At 41.6% G+C, this 15954-nt stretch overlaps 2 protein-coding genes across 2 annotated transcripts; both read right to left on the bottom strand.

Moving 5' to 3' along the window:
• Positions 1 to 4981: 4981 nt before the first annotated feature.
• Positions 4982 to 7853, bottom strand: camk2n1 (calcium/calmodulin dependent protein kinase II inhibitor 1). Its single transcript, XM_051415161.1, has 2 exons — positions 7121 to 7853; positions 4982 to 6276 (listed from the first exon to the last, which is right to left on the bottom strand). Exons 1-2 carry the CDS (start codon positions 7287 to 7289, stop codon positions 6203 to 6205), a joined length of 243 nt encoding a protein of 80 aa, XP_051271121.1. The 5' UTR covers positions 7290 to 7853; the 3' UTR covers positions 4982 to 6202.
• Positions 7854 to 8895: 1042 nt separating this feature from the next.
• Positions 8896 to 15596, bottom strand: LOC127371915 (trypsin-like). Its single transcript, XM_051415152.1, has 6 exons — positions 15544 to 15596; positions 15215 to 15437; positions 13848 to 14007; positions 12478 to 12619; positions 11334 to 11600; positions 8896 to 10228 (listed from the first exon to the last, which is right to left on the bottom strand). The coding sequence occupies exons 2-6, from the start codon at positions 15270 to 15272 to the stop codon at positions 10058 to 10060; spliced, it is 798 nt and encodes a 265-aa protein (XP_051271112.1). The 5' UTR covers positions 15273 to 15437; positions 15544 to 15596; the 3' UTR covers positions 8896 to 10057.
• Between the last annotated feature and the right edge of the window lie 358 nt (positions 15597 to 15954).

The raw sequence follows: 15954 nt of genomic DNA on the forward strand, positions 1-15954 counted from the left end.
TAGTGCGCTGCTGCTGAGCTTGAGGAGAACGTTTATAGCATCTCAATCTGTCTGCGGTGTTTACAGAAATGCCCACGTTGCAATACAAACCGTACGCATTTACACATACAGAGGATGCCTGTGTGTCTGTCAGTAAGGCAGGGTCAAAGGTAAAACACAGCATTTATTAAGGTCACAAGAGACTCCTGCTGGTGACTTTTCCTTGAACTCCTCATGACTCTGCACTGGTGCACCGTCATGCATGCACTTAAACACGCATAAGCTTTTGCATGGAATTGTTCCAATACCATTAAGCAGCAGCTGACAGGGGGTTTGTGACAGACGCCGGGTGTCAAAGCCACAACCAAGAGGCAATAACCAACATCATACTGAACCTATACAAGTGCATACTCAAGTATGTAAAGTTGGTTATGAGGCTATACAGTGCCACTGCACCAAAATGTAAAAATCTGTCTCTCTCTCAGTTGTTGGTTTCCCTCCACAGACTTAAAGCAGCAACAAAGCAACTAGGCAGAGAGAGAGAGCGAGACTGGGGATGTGGTTGCTATAGTAACCATCTGGTGGGTCTGAGCTGTTTCTCCCTGGCATTCATTTCATCATATTGAGCCTCTGTCTCTCTTCCTCTCTCTTCCTCTACTCTCACTTTTGTTTATCCCTCTCTTTTCCTCCTTCTCTCCTGGCTCTCCATCTCTCTTATCTCCTCATCTCCCTCTCGTGCCGCTCTCCCACTCTCTTCCGATCTGCCTGCCTGCCGCCCTTCCTCCTCCCTCCTCCAGCTCTCTTCACTTTCCTTAGAAAACAGTGAGAGAGAGTGTTTAATGTTAATGTGGAGTGGTCCCTGTCTTTGTCTGCTGTTTGCCCATTTTTATCACGCTGCCCTGCGAGTCCCATCTGTTAAAACTGACTCTTACCCCCCCTTTTTTCAAATTATTTGTCATAAGGTTAGGGTTTTTGGAGATGAGTAAAAGCTCGACCGATATCTGAGAGGGGAACTTGCTTGAAAGATTGACGTCACCTGCAATCACGATTTTGCTGCAAACAAAGTGGGTTTTACCATAATATCAGAGGCAGGGTTGTTTTATTTGGTCAAATGCACTTATTCAGCTCTGCCCAAAAGAAAAAAAAAAACTTGACGTAAAACCCCACTTGGGAGCAGGCAGAATATTCTGGTGTTGTGTCTAAAGGGATATTTATTTATTTTTCCAACCAGGACTGCAACCAGGGCTGCATTTCCCTTTTCCCTCTTCGTGTCCTTGTGAATTCCCAGCAGAGACTCAATCAGCGAGAGAATACCTGATCCCAATGCCAATTGAGCCCACCACACACAGACACACACACACACACACACACACACACACACACACACACACACACACACACACACACACACACACACACAAGGATGTACATTGATGCACACACCCCAATAGCAAAAATCTGTAAATAGACCTACCTGCACATGTGCGCATACACACAAATGCACACATGCAGTGGAATGAAATGCAAATGTTGCCTCACCCATTTGCATGCCATACACATTCTATTACTGCATCATATGAAGCCCATTGATTCGCACCAAGAAAGAGTGGAGGTGATTTTCCCAGTCAGGTGACTCAGCATGTGAGGTCACCGCGGGTATTTCCCTGCAACGACACAAAGGTCAGATTCAGGAGTCTGGAGAAGAGTGTGAGAATCAGTCATGCCGTAGTGTGTGTACAGTGCATGTTCGTGTGTGTGTGCAGCTAACAGGGAGCTTGCAGGGTGTGGTTTTCCTCCTTGTTTCAGTGGCCTATGAAAGCTCTCATCCCACTGAATATCATTCACTCATTCATGTTTCTGCTCTTCCTCGCCTTTCTCTCTCTTCTTCTACACCTGTCAGAGCTTATGTAACCTAACATCCAGATCTTGACTTTCTTCTGCCCCCTTTCACAGCACCAGTGATTAGCCTCTCATCAGTCCTCACTATAAAACCCATTTGCCACGATATTATCCAAATAGTGGCTGAGTTAAGTTAATAAAGACCTTCCTATTACATAAATGACAAGAATGGAGGTTAGGTGTGATTTTGAGCCTCTTTTAGCAGCGATGGTCACCCAGCCAAAGCTTGTGCTTGAATTTGAACTTATCTGCCCAGCCCGAGGTGAGCAGCATCTGCTGCATCTCTGTGATAACAGCATTAGGACTTAGGAACATCTAAGTATGCAGCTAAGAGGGTTTGTGTGATAAACACATAATCTGCATTTGAGATGTTGGTGTGTTTATCTATGAATATGTGTTACGTATGTCAGCTGGATATGTGCTATATTATATAAATGAACTGAGGAATATGTCTTCCTGCATTACCACTGTGATTAAATGCTGATGAGGCCGTCAGTAGTGAGGGAGATTGACGCAGAGGTAGATGTGAAGTCTACTCAGCACTTAAACCTGTTTATCGAAATATTTCAGTGGAACAAATAAGCAAGAGAAATTTGAATGCAAATAAAAGCAGATAGCAGATTGTATGCCAGGTGAAGGTGAAGAGCTGGACTTCAGGATACTTTGTGATGAACTTTAGATTAAAGAGTGTGGTTGCACAAGGCCTCCTCTGTCATGATCCTGCAGTGTTGTTGCAGGATTTTAACAGGATTGTAGATATCATGCACAAAATGTCCCAAGGAGATGGACTGCTTACTGCTTACTTACTCAATTATTTATGAATCTGTCCATCAAATACAATCACTGATGTTACCTTTTAATGTCTCTGTGAGTTACCTTTCATCCGCATGTTTCATTATTTCATCTCCAAGCCACAATTGATGTAATGTCACTACCAAGTTCTGATTTTTGAAGGGAAATTAGGAAAAAGAAAACTGTAACAAAAGAAACCACAAAATGCATTATGCGTTTTGAATGATGCCACTAATGCAGTACCAAGCCATTTTTTTGTATAATGATAATAAATATGTAAAATCTTACCCTTTTTAGACAAACAATTACAACAAATAGAGTATTATTGGTTTGCCATCTTATAAATGGTGTAAGAATGAAACGTTCACTCAACTGCAGCAGAGAATCATTGTCATTATCATCATTGTGGACGCTTATTATCCCATTTATTGTCTGTCACTGGTGTGTTCACCTGAGACACCTGTTCATCTTTACTAATGCTTATGTTTTTCTGTTTGTCGTCATGATTGATATATGAGATGCAGTGTAATTTGGCAGTGTTTGTGACTGATGCACTTTCAGTTCAAGCTGATACTCTTTCGCCTTACTTACTAACTCTCGCCTGACGCTGCCCAGAAATACCACTCTTTTTTTCCAACCTCTACTAAAGGTGACGCATACTGGTAATTGGTATTCAATTTACTACTGTATGAGTCACATGTGTGTAGTTGTGATTTACTATGGGCACAAAATTATGTAATGTAGCAAGGAGAAAAGCTTAAAAATAATGAGAACATGTACCAACCGACTCTGACCTGTGGCCCTTTGGTGCTTGTCATCCCAGCCCACCCCATCCCCACCCCTTTCCTGTTACTATACAGCTGTCACTATCCATTAAAGGTATTAAAAGCCCCCAAAAATAAATTTTAAAAATCATGAGAACACAACACCAAATATAACTGAATACTGAATAAACAAAGAAAAGTGCACCTTCAAATTAACTGAAGGACAAATTTCCCATTAAAAATTGATAATTTTTGCAGAGGTATTGTAATGTTTGTCCAGTCTTTGTGATTTTCTGGTTGAGTCCTACAGGTTTGACAGTGTGGGATCAGTATCTGACCCTGTGTTAAGACTGATGAGAGCCAAGCTTGGGTCGATCACATCGCGCTTTCGCTGCAACGTTTTGGATGAAAGGATCCACCACACAGAAAATCATAGACCATTACTCCCTAAATGTAACGTCCTCTTGTTCTGTGTGTGGGGATAGGCTGTTACTGCAGTAGGCACCATCGTCATGGTTGACTGCCGTCTTGGAAGAAGGGACTATTTTGGCAGGATAATGCGGCCACGCCACTGAGTGAATAGGGGGTCTTGAGAGAAGAGGGCAGAGATAAGAGAATGGAGAACATTCCATTAAAGATAACGATGGTATCAAGCCGAGACTCAGGGAAGACTATTCTGCACCGAAACCCACCGCAGCACCCATCAAGTGCAAGGTGCATCTGTTACCATGGTACCCAGCCGAGGCAGCCCCTTTCATGTCTGTCAAGACTGGGGATGGAGAGAGACTAGCAATATGTTAGTCTCGCCTGCAGTTGGAGCTGAAATGTGTGTGTGTGTGCATGTGTGCTGCATGTATGTGTTCCCAGCACACATCCAAGTTTAGGATGCTGTACGCTGACAGAGGCTCGTCACATATGAATCATTTAGTCACCACAGCAGAGTTGGAAATGTCACGTCTCATCAGTGTTCCTCATGCCTCGGTGGCCCTGCGCCATTTATATCTCTGGCGATGGAGTTATAGGGAGGACTTGATTAAAGAGAAGAGCTGAGATTTTAGATGCAAACAGACATTTATTGCATTGGGAAGCAGTGGTGTACATTTTCCCCCACAGAATCATATGCAATACTGTAGCACTTTATGAGATCAGAGTCTGTTGCGTAGCTGTCCGAGTCGAGTGTCTCAACAAATCAAGACAAAGTGTGGATTTCAAATTCTTGATGGGATAATTTTCTCAACTTTCTTCCCATTTCGGTTTCCTTCCATATCTGATCTTTCCGAAGAATGGGATGCTACTTTCTCACAGTGGAAAACGCTGACTTGACCTTCCTTGGCAGCCAGATAGGCAATCCAATAACAACACGGGAAACTGTACAAGGAACATACCCAAAAGTCAGCCAAGCTCTTTGCTATTGTCTTTACCTTTCTGATACAAAACTAGACTTTTGAGTTTTTGCTACAGTTTTAAAACAGTTTATAAAAACAAAAAGCAACATCGAGTACATCATTCTGTATTGTAAATCACAATCAACACTAAACAGTAAATAGTACTTTGTCATAATCTTTATTACAAGATATTAGGCCACTGTACAAATCAGTGAGAATCGTACAGTACAACGCAGAATTAAGACTGTTTCTCGAGGTTTGTCATTCAAAGCTGTATACGAGGTGCTTCAAGAATACACAAGAGTTTCAGAACTTCTGCAGTGCATGCATGATTTCATATTTGCCATGCATGAGTTGGTATTTCAGTGTTTTAAGAAAGAGCCCTAAAAAATGGCAACCCAACCAAACAACTGAATTGTATGAGTAAATGTATAAAGCACAAAAAAGAACAAGTTGTCTGGTACAGTATATCCCTCATGAGATTTGGCACACACGATAATGCACAATGCAATATAAATAGTTTATCAATAGGGTGTGTACAGTCAAGTTACAGTATCAACCAATCCAGGTGAAAGCCTGGGAAGCTTACAAACAGGTGGGAGGTACACTGTATATAAATGACTTGTTAGCTGCAAAGTATGGTAACAAAAAACACTCAGGCAACATCAAGAATTATAAAGTGAAAAAAAAATGTCACTCTCATTCACTCAAAAGTTTTCTTGACATACAAAAAAACCCTCCCTCGGGCCTTAAGTCACTGCAAAAGACATATTCCAAAGGATCAATAAAGTCTTCAACACAGAGAACAAACCAGTTTACCGCTTCCCACTTTGTGCAAGAAAATATGGGCTACCCTTTCCATATTTACAAACTCTGTTATTCATTTGCCCTCAAAATGAAGAGCAGAAAGAATGGTACCATAGGTTTGATTGATAAGATATAGGAGAAGTGTGTGCTTTAGTTTCTATATCAGATTTATTTCTGTAACCTGTCCCTGATTTCTGCATTTCGACAGCGTCGCCTCCTTCCTCCACCTCGCCCCTGCCCCCCCCTCCTCTTGTTGTCTTCTCTCGCTTTTGGATTTATGGCGAAACCCTGTAATCAAGGGTGTGTTTGTTTATCTGAGAGAAAGAGTGTGAGTGTGTGTGTGTGTGTGTGTGTCTCGGGGGGGTCCACCTGGGGGTCTCCTTTGCTGCCATCTCCCTCCCCTGCCAGTGTGTGTCACCCGGATGGCCATGACAGACTGGGAGAGGAGGGCGTGGAAGTGCTGCTTGCTGCCACATGAGAGAAAGTGCTTATATACAGTGTCTTTGGATTAAAACTGGTAAATATCGCCATAAAAAATTTCAAGAGTGTCTTTTGGGGGTCGGTGAGCCGTGCGCTCTAAGCCTCTGCCGGGGTCTTCTCTGTTCCATTTTTCAGTGCTTCGTTGTCGCCATTCTCATCCTCAATCACAACTGTGGATGACAGGGGAGAGAGAGTTAATGAGGGGGGCTCATCTTGGTGTGGCGTCTTGAAAATTCACCACCGACTGACAGGAGGGCATTAAAGCCCAAAACCATTAGCACTGCGCTGTATGAGCAGACGTGGTGTGTGCATGCATGAGAGTAAGGGTATGCAAAAAAGAAAGATAACCATAAGCATGATTGTGTGTGTGTGTGTGCGTGTGTGTGTGTGAGATGCACATTTGTGAATGTGCATGTCTGATTGCCGTGCACCTACAGGTGCAATGCTTACATGCCTGCCTTTTTGCCATGTTTTCCATGTTGTACGTACAACTGTGTGTGTGTGTGTGTGTGTGTGTGTGTGTGTGTGTGTGTGTGTGTGAGTGTGTGTATGTCTCTGCCCGTATGTGCCACCTCTAGTGAGCCTCAATTTTCAATGACCATCTCAATCTCATGGGTGTCATCAAGAATGTAAAAGCAAAAAGCACAAACAGCCTGAATTGATCATGCAAACACAAAATTCAAAATTGCACAGCGTGTAAATCTCAATCATTCCATTCATTGGGGAGGGGACATCCAGCACAACTCTGTTGAGCAGCATTCAGAAGGCATTTAACAGCACGCACTGCGCATCCAACTTGTGTTGCAATGCGAATAGAATATTTTAAAACCCCATACATCCCACACGCATGCAAACAATTGATCATCATCTAACACACTAGTGAAGACCATGTCAAGGCAAAGGTGTTGCCTATCTGGCTACACACAGACATCCTTAATTAAAGGTCCACTAGTAACCTATGTGCGCATTCAACACATCACCATGCAAACGAAAACGCCTTAATTATATAATTACCCCGTTTGCTCCTGCCTATTTGTCCGAGTTTCGGCGGACGTTTATTCTGTGAGCCACTGAAGAAGTTGTTGGTGTCTTGAAGACGACAGGTGAAGGAAAGGTGTCCCTCGTCGCCCTCATTTCCATAATGATTCATTTTTTCTTCGTTGAAAGGTAGCACTTCCGACATCTCCAAAATGCGTCTTTATCACCAAGGCGCACGAACTGAAATGTATAGCTCCTCGCCAAGCTTGAACTCGGCCGTCTAAAACAAACAAAACGGGGAGAAAAAACCACAACGCTATCTGCGGACACGATCTAGCCCTTTTCTGTTTACCCCGAAGACACGTGTCTGTCTCCGTAGGTACGCAACAGCAATAACAGTTAAATCAAAATGTCCTCAGTTTCCCCGCTCGTGGAGCTTCGGCAACATTATTCAAAATTTCCAGAGGTTTCTTCTCTGTGCGTATTGCTTTGGAAATGGAGGCGCACGTACAATAGAGCCGTGGTGCGCCCGCTGGTTTCGAGCGGCTGAACCCGTCGCACGGAAAATCTGAGGAAGAAATGCAAATTGAGGAGCGATGCAAAACACGGATCCCGGGGAGACCTGGCGAGGGAGCTGTACGGGGGTTTTCTGGTGCAGCCCAGAGGTGCTTCCAGTTGGAGTCGTGGTGTACCAATGCTCCACTCTCCGGGATCTAGAGGCAATCAAACAAATGGCGATCTTATATACAAAGATGGCTCATAAATGTGCACCAGTACAGATCGTTGGAAAACGTCCTTTACACGCCACCACCCGACCAGTCAGAGATGAGTTTCCAAATCTTCCAAACTGTTTTTTTTTTTTTTTTGCAATATTACAACATTGGCCATTTATTTGGTGTTGGGGGTTTTGAGCATGTCATATGTCCACCGAGAGAGACCTCACCAGAGGATGGCAGTGTTTTCATAGGCTGAGATGTGACTTTTGGCCCTATGGCACAAATCCAGTTACATACTATAGGCCTGCGTTATTTTCACCTGTTTTCACCCCAATTTCTAAAGGGGGGGTGGGGTGTTTAATATATACATATTCTATGGGGGTTTAAAGATGGGGATCTGGGGATCAGATACCTGCTCCAGTGAGCAGTTTTATCTAGATTTTTGCTGAATAAAACCCAGATGTTCCAGATTTGATGTTTCAGGTTTTAAATGATCTAAATAACTTAACTTATAACGTCATATTGAGATGTTTCAAAACACAGTTTGATCTATGAAATCCCAGTATTCCTAAAATCCTCTCATGCCGTACATTTACATTAAGATGCTGATTCATAATAGAGCAAACCTAATAGGATCCAGCTTGAGAACATTTAGCTGTTTTTGTTATCAAACTAGGATACTGGTTTTCTTTGCCCCCAGGGACGGTCTTTGGTTGAAACTAATTCTCACTGGGTTTCCTGCCCACTGCTGTCTGTACTGTACTGTACTGTACATCAATCTGTCTTCTGTACAGCACAAAGAGATCTTACAAAGCAGATAAACAGTGAAGGACATGGACCAATGGACTGGTATTAAATCTTGATATATCCATTCTCAGGAATTTAACTAAATATCATTACACGGACAATGAGATGAAAGGTAATATGCAAGCCTGCAGCAGAACTAACTTTAATATGCCGTCAACTATTCATAAAGGAATGGCAGTAATGACACACCTACTCCCTGTGGACCCACAGAAGCCATGATTTTATCGGAGGCTCACCTTTCATATCAGGACATCTCAGTAACAACTCTTTCAGTTCCACAGCATGTGGTTATATCGTCATCAGAACTGGTTTCTGTATTGATTATTTTCATTTCATTCATCAAACCTGCCCACACTGAACATCAGACATGGATACAAAGCAGAGTTTCATGTATAGATGAACTGAAAAAAAATAGAATACAGTTTAAACACAAAATAGTCTCATACTAGAAAAAAAATGCGTTTGTAGCGTCAATTAACAATTACGGGAAAATTAAGGAAAGACAAAGGAGAAAAAAGAGGTAGATAGAGAGAGAAAACAAGAAGCAATACATGTAATTCAACAAACCCCACAGCTAAAATGCCACTCAACCAAAACAGAGGACCCATCAACAGCTTAACATCATCACAATGAGGTTGGTGAAGTAAGAATAATTGGATGATGCTACATGCTAAAACCTAATGTAAGACCAACAACAGGTGGAGAAAAGTCTCGCTTTACCTGCTGTATTACTTGATAATGAGTGCGCTCACATCATGCTGCTGCTGGTTATAAGCTCATGATTACTTCGTAGTTTTTTATAACCTTAAAAATGTATGGCTGAGAAAGTTTTTTGGGAAAAATCCCTAGTTTATGATTTAATGAGATTATAATACCCCAAAAAATCAGGTTTGATCCCCGCCCACTTCAGCCCAGTGGGAGAGAAACACAGAGAAAAACACAAATACACTTTGAAATCTTTGGGAAATCGAACTGTTCTAAAGCAGAACCTGTAGTGTTCAAGTATGATCTCACAGTTCATAGTAAGAAGCTGATTAAAAAAATATATTTGGGGGCCTTTAAGGTGCACAGATACACATTTTCACCAAAATAATAACTTTTTTAGCTGAACATACATGTGCAATGTCAAACTCTAAATTGGCTTTAAACATTCGCCACATTCTCTGAATTTGAATAGTTATTTCCACAAAAGGGTATTTTTACAAGTTATAAATTTCACATAGTTGGAATTGACATACACAGTAAAGTGCCCATGGTAGTGGATCCCACAATTACTTCAGCGGGCAGAGACCAGCAGTGTTCACAGGTAGATAATTGGAGTATATGAGATGCATCATCATTATATTGGCACTGAACACATTATAGGAATAATCAGATCAGTGGAACCACCTTTGGTACATGTCAGAACAAGCATTTTCAGGCATAGATATCTGCTTTATCCCTATCTTTATCAGTATTTTGTACAGCGTAGGTATGACCGATAGATGGTTTGGTCTATCCATCGGCGGAATTTGGACACAGCCGTGTAGACTCCCGGAAATTTAGCATCCCCACAGCCGTTGCCCCAGGAGACCACACCATAGACACGACCCCCACACACCAGCGGCCCCCCAGAGTCCCCCTGCAAGGACAAGACCGCATCCTTCATCAGTTGTAATGTCACGAATGTACCTCATGAAAAGACAAATGATCGGAGTTATCAGAGTTTACTGTAGTTAAATCAGACACTTAATGTTTCCACATGTCAAATAGGGGCACTACACTTAAGATGCAAAAACTTCTGATCATAAAAAAGCATGTGCCTCCATCATGTGAATTTTGATCCCACCTGAAATGTCCAAAAACCACATAAGCATACATGTATGTGAATTCAGTTTCTAACTGGCTTATATGTGGATTTATAAAGATTTGAAACTTACAAAAAGCACTGATGTTTTTACATGTGTGTTCTTACATTTCACATAAGATATGTGCCACAGGGACATTACGACAAATCACAGAGATGTGAGAAACAAGGGATGGTTGGATTCACCAAATCATAATCTCTTGCTACCACTTGGAAATGCCAACACGCAAAGTTGCCTACTGCAGGGTTAAATATAGTACATTTTAATTAGTCATTCAGCTCTTTACCTAAGGCAAAATATAGCCTACTGGTATATCACACATTGAATTTAATGCAATTTTCCCTCTCGCACTAAATGTCGGGGTAGAATCATGTTACTAATAACCAAATCAGAGCATGCTGTTGTCTGTGGCTACAAATGACTGTACTTTAATATTACAGCAGTGTTATCAGTCCTGGTGCTATTTCAGGGTTGCTTTCTATCTCTTCTGTAACTATCATAATTAATACAATTCCTGACGGTGGACTGCCACATCTGTTTAATAAAAACTTGTAGCCGAACCAACACTGACATAATTAACTGTATCTTCATACTATCAGGGGGATGAGCTTCCCAAAATTGTGTTGTTGTTTTGCTTTAATGTGAACTGATGAAAAGGATGACCCTGTGCTATTTGATATACACTGGGAACCAGGGCTGGGATACCTTGGAGGATTTATTATTTCAAAATGGATTTAATAGCTTTTCAAAGATCAGATGATCGTATTTGTCACAATGGGGCAGATTGGACAGCGATTAATGTGCAACACCCACTTACCTCACAACTGTTTAAAATAGGTGCTTCATGTTAGTGAAAGAATAGCAAGTGTCTCCTTGTACCTTGCATGCATCTTTTCCTCCTGTCCTGTAGCCAGCACAGATCATGTTTGCTGTGATGTTTCCGTTAAAGGACATACTGCTGTTACACCTTGCAGTTGAAACAATGGGCACTGTGACCGTCCTCAGAGTGAAGGGGGCCTGGCCTCCACCCAGATTGTTGTAGCCCCACCCAGACACCCGACACACCAAGCCTTCAACCACTCCTGTCCCCTGCCTGGGCAGAGGCGCCAGTGACACGTATTTGTTCAGCACCATGGGGGCTCGCAACTGTGTAGAAAATCAGAAAACAAATATAAAATGTGATTTTGATAATAAGTTAAGCTTCACTAACCAGTAGTTTATATGTCAGCAATGGATCGATGAGAAAAGGGTGCATGCAGCCCCTGTTGTCTCTAAGGAGCCTTTTAGTCTATTTTGTATTGTTGTTTTAATTTTACAGCCCATCAGTGAAAAATCTCTAATAAAGCTACTGTACAATATCTGCCCAGCAACAAACAACTGGCAGACAGAGATAGCAACTAGCTAGTGAGGAAAGTTAGGAATTTAAAGGGAATCAAAGTTAAGATACAGTTATTCATTGAGAGAAAAACCCCCAAAGATTGCAAAAGATTTCTTTGTAGAACATATAATATTTTTAACATTTATTTTTAATACACTGCTTTGCCTCCTGAGTCATAAAGAATAAAAGCAGCTTCCTTTTATGGCCACAGCTGGTCATTGTGATTGAGTCATTTAGATTATATAAATGGTGTGATAGACACTTTTTCCCTGAGATATAGACTTACACAGATTATCATCCCACCTCTGACCATAAGCACAAATAATAAAGAAATAATATTCCTTTTGATACTCTCCACACACTGAGTATATAATGTGTATAATTAATAAGTGACTCAGTAGTTTCACTTGTATTTATGCTGTTCTAAACCATTATAATTAGTCATAAGAGGACAGAAGACAGTTAATGTCTTAGGTTGAAAGTTAAGGACATCAAATATAAGTGATATAATTGAACAAAGCAAAAAATTTGCTCCATGAGAAAATGTGTCCAAATTAATGTAAAAACACACGTTAATCAACACATTTTTAATGCTGTTTTCAACATAACCATTGCTGCTAAATCTCTTCGCAGTGTGGGCTGTACCTTAATGAGCATGATGTCAGCATTGTTGGTGCTCCTGTTGTAGAGGGGATGGGTGACCACCCTGTGGGGTTTTGCGTACTGCTCAGTGCCCTCAAAGGTATTTACAATGTAGTCGCCCGCCACTATCATCATATGCTCTGCCCTAAAAGACATTTATCAACAAATATTGCAGTAAATAAATCATGGCTTTGAGATTTGACCATTATTGACCATCTCTACAAAGAGAAAGATGAGAAAAAGTTTGCACCTATTTTACCAGCATGCACTGGAGGCATCATGATCATCATTTATTAGCCTGTGATTTTATATTTTAGAAAACATTTTTAATATCTTAGTTGAATTGAAGGTGTGAGGGATGACAAATCATGACCAGGATTCAAAGTCACAGCAAGTGAGAACACGGGCTGCCATGAAGCCAGAAATGTGTGTCTGCCAGGGAACAATGGCCTTACTGTGTGCAGGCAGGGCTGGGACAGTATAACAGAAATACAGCCAATTTCCTGGATTCAGACAAGATCACACTTTACTCACACACACACACACACACACACACACACACACACACACACACACACACACACACACACACACACACACACACACATATATACACACACTGATGATGGACCAAGGTCAGCTGACCCGACCACATCTGCGTGCTGTTTGACTTCCCAGTGGCCTGTATACAGGTTTACTTTGCATCATGATCAAGCGGCATTGCTTTGACGTTACCTACCCGTAGCCGAATGGATGTTTGCTTTTAGGCATCTGTTGGGACCATCTGCTCACAATATAAAATCATGCCAAGTTAGCTTCTACACAGTGACTTCTACAGAGTCCACTGAAAGACTGCCAGAAGAGTGTCATTGCCTGTGCAAGTGTTTCAGAAACAGTTTAATCTTTTACCTCGGACAAAGTTCAAACACAACTGTCAGGTCACATTTTTGATTTATGAAAAGTAATCTTATCAGGAGGCAGCCTGGATTCTTGCTCGATGATCCCTCATTTAACCAACTCGTTTTGGGTTTATAGAACAGTGCTTTGAGCTAAATGCTAATGTCAGCTTGACAATGTTAAAATGCATTATTATGTACTATGTTCATCGTCTTGAAATGCCAGCAGGCTTTATCAGAAGTGCTTATCAGCTTGGAAATATCAAAGTCACCAAAGTCATTAGGATTCATTGTCCGTGCAAAGTCTGGACCAAACTGCTGGACCATCCATAGAACCACAACACTATCATAGATAAACGTAATAAAAACAGAAGCATGTAACCTTCCCAATCATGACAATATGGTTTTGTACATTTTCACCCAACTGTAGCAAAAAGCATCAACAGCTTATTGATGACAACGCTTGAACATTCTTACCCGATGTTACAGTGTGCTGCGGTCAGCACCCAGTACCTGTGGACCAATGATCCTCCGCAAAAGTGCTGGCCCTTGGTGCTCTGCAGTGACACAATGTATTTGATGGAGTTTGGTGCAGCGGTGTGACCACCCACTATGCGGCCTTGCATGAGCACATGGCCTGTATGGAAACAGAAACATTTACAGGATAAGGTGTGAAAAGGAGCTATCATCTCCTCATCATCCAGGTCATAGGATATCTGGAAAAGATAAGTCAAAGGCAACAGGATAAGTTAAAGTTTAAGTTGTTTTAATTCAGAGGTCACAAAGCTGATGGATAGTGAACATTAAAACCACTTTACTAAGAACACGCTCCCCCCTACCTATGTAGAAACGTGGAACACAGACATAATGCTTATATCAAGAAAATTAAATGGTTCCTTCATGCTTTCGTCGAAACTGCTAAATGCTCAAAACATCCTGCATATATAGTAACAGCATCCCAGGTATGGATGTCATGCTTTAAAAAGCCTGTCTTACAAAACATGGAGAGACTTCAGTGAACAAAAGAGAAACATAAAGAGTGAGGCCCTCCTAATCCCCCTTCAAGGCCATTGACCTGGCCTAACAATTAGTGGTTTTCTGTCACCTGGGAGGCCACTGCGTAATGAAGGTAATCCAATATAACCTGACCTTCTAGTGTCACCACCTCACTCTGGGCTCTGAAACATTAGAGTGGGGGCTCTTCCTGTCTGTTTTACACAACAACTCAGCTACTGTACATTGGCTTCAGGTCATAAGAAAGGAAGAAGACATGATGGTTACAGTTAGACTACATCCTGGAAATATCTACAGTTCCCTACTGTAACCTTTGGTGTAAATACATCTGATTTTTTTGATGAGCACCTGTTGAGGAGTAATCTCAAACTAATCTGCTGTAAGGCAGAAGGAAGCAATTTTAAAGGAGTTGTTTCTTCATTTTTTGAATTATTTGTTTTCTTGTCAAAATCATATTTATTTGTTTGTAAAATGCAGAATTGTCTTTCTTTTTTCACTTGTATGGATTAAATAGACAAGACATAACTAGTTAAGTAAGGATCTTAAAATGTGCTGGTAAAGGGATTTTGTTACTGTTTACCTATGTTTCTAGTCTTTGTGCTAAGCCAAACTAACCCTTTGCTTCATATTTACCAAACAGACAAAAGAGTATTGATCTTCTCATGTAACTCTCAGCAAGAAAACAAACGATTCTATTTTCCTGTTTCTAAATGTCAAAGTATTCTTTAAAAAAGGTCCCAAACTGGCCACTTATTTTACATTTATTAAACTAAAAGCTGAAACCATTACCTGAACAAATCATCACAATAAAAAAAACACCATGTACTCACTGTGGACCATCATGAAGTCCAGTAACACACAACCTAAACACATGAGCAGGCCCATCATCGCTGTGGAGGTTTCAGGCCGTTATCCTACACCATACCAGCAGCTGAACCGCTGCAGCCAAACCGCCAGTGTCCTTTGCTCCTGTCTGCTGGGCCAACCTGGACATGAACTCCTCTTTGGAAACAGAAGGAGTCAGTCACACGAACCTTTATCCTCCAGTGTCCTCTGGGAAAAAAAAAAAGTTTTTAATTTCATCCTCCACCATGACATGCAGCACCAAGGTCCAACACTGTAGCATTGATTGAAAATGAAAGAGAGCAGCAAAGTTCACCTTCAAAAACTGCTCAGCACCCCCCTGCCATCCCAGCACTATCACAACTCTTTCTCCTGACCCTCCTGACTTGTCGAAAGGCCTTACATTGTTGCCATGGCAACACAAGGTACTGTGCCTAGCAGGTTCATCTATACTGTATCAGCACGCTCCGTCTGTGTCATCATCCAGGCTTATCCGTGCTGAAATGTTTCACCAGCCTAGTGCCTGTGTGTGTGTGTGTGTGTGTGTGTGTGTGTGTGTGTGTGTGTGTGTGTGTGTGTGTGTGTGTGTGTGTGTGTGTGTGCATGGCTTTGTTTTGTAGCTGTGAGGAGATTCACGTCTGAGTCAAGACAACACAAAGGTATTCTACACAGCCGAGACACACAACTGTTCCTCTGTATGAGTAGGAATCATCAGTCATGACTGAAT

The sequence above is a fragment of the Dicentrarchus labrax genome, unplaced genomic scaffold (assembly GCF_905237075.1).
Source record: "Dicentrarchus labrax unplaced genomic scaffold, dlabrax2021, whole genome shotgun sequence".
Lineage (NCBI taxonomy): Eukaryota > Metazoa > Chordata > Actinopteri > Moronidae > Dicentrarchus > Dicentrarchus labrax.

Coding starts and splice junctions, on each gene's coding strand:
- camk2n1 (XM_051415161.1), bottom strand. CDS start 7,289: ATGTCGGAAGTGCTACCTTTCAACGAAGAAAAAATGAATCATTATGGA. Junction 6,277..7,120: donor AATAGGCAGGAGCAAACGGG/GTAATTATATAA, acceptor TGTCATCCACAG/TTGTGATTGAGGATGAGAAT.
- LOC127371915 (XM_051415152.1), bottom strand. CDS start 15,272: ATGATGGGCCTGCTCATGTGTTTAGGTTGTGTGTTACTGGACTTCATG. Junction 14,008..15,214: donor GGACTTCATGATGGTCCACA/GTGAGTACATGG, acceptor GTTTCCATACAG/GCCATGTGCTCATGCAAGGC. Junction 12,620..13,847: donor GCAGCACACTGTAACATCGG/GTAAGAATGTTC, acceptor AATGTCTTTTAG/GGCAGAGCATATGATGATAG.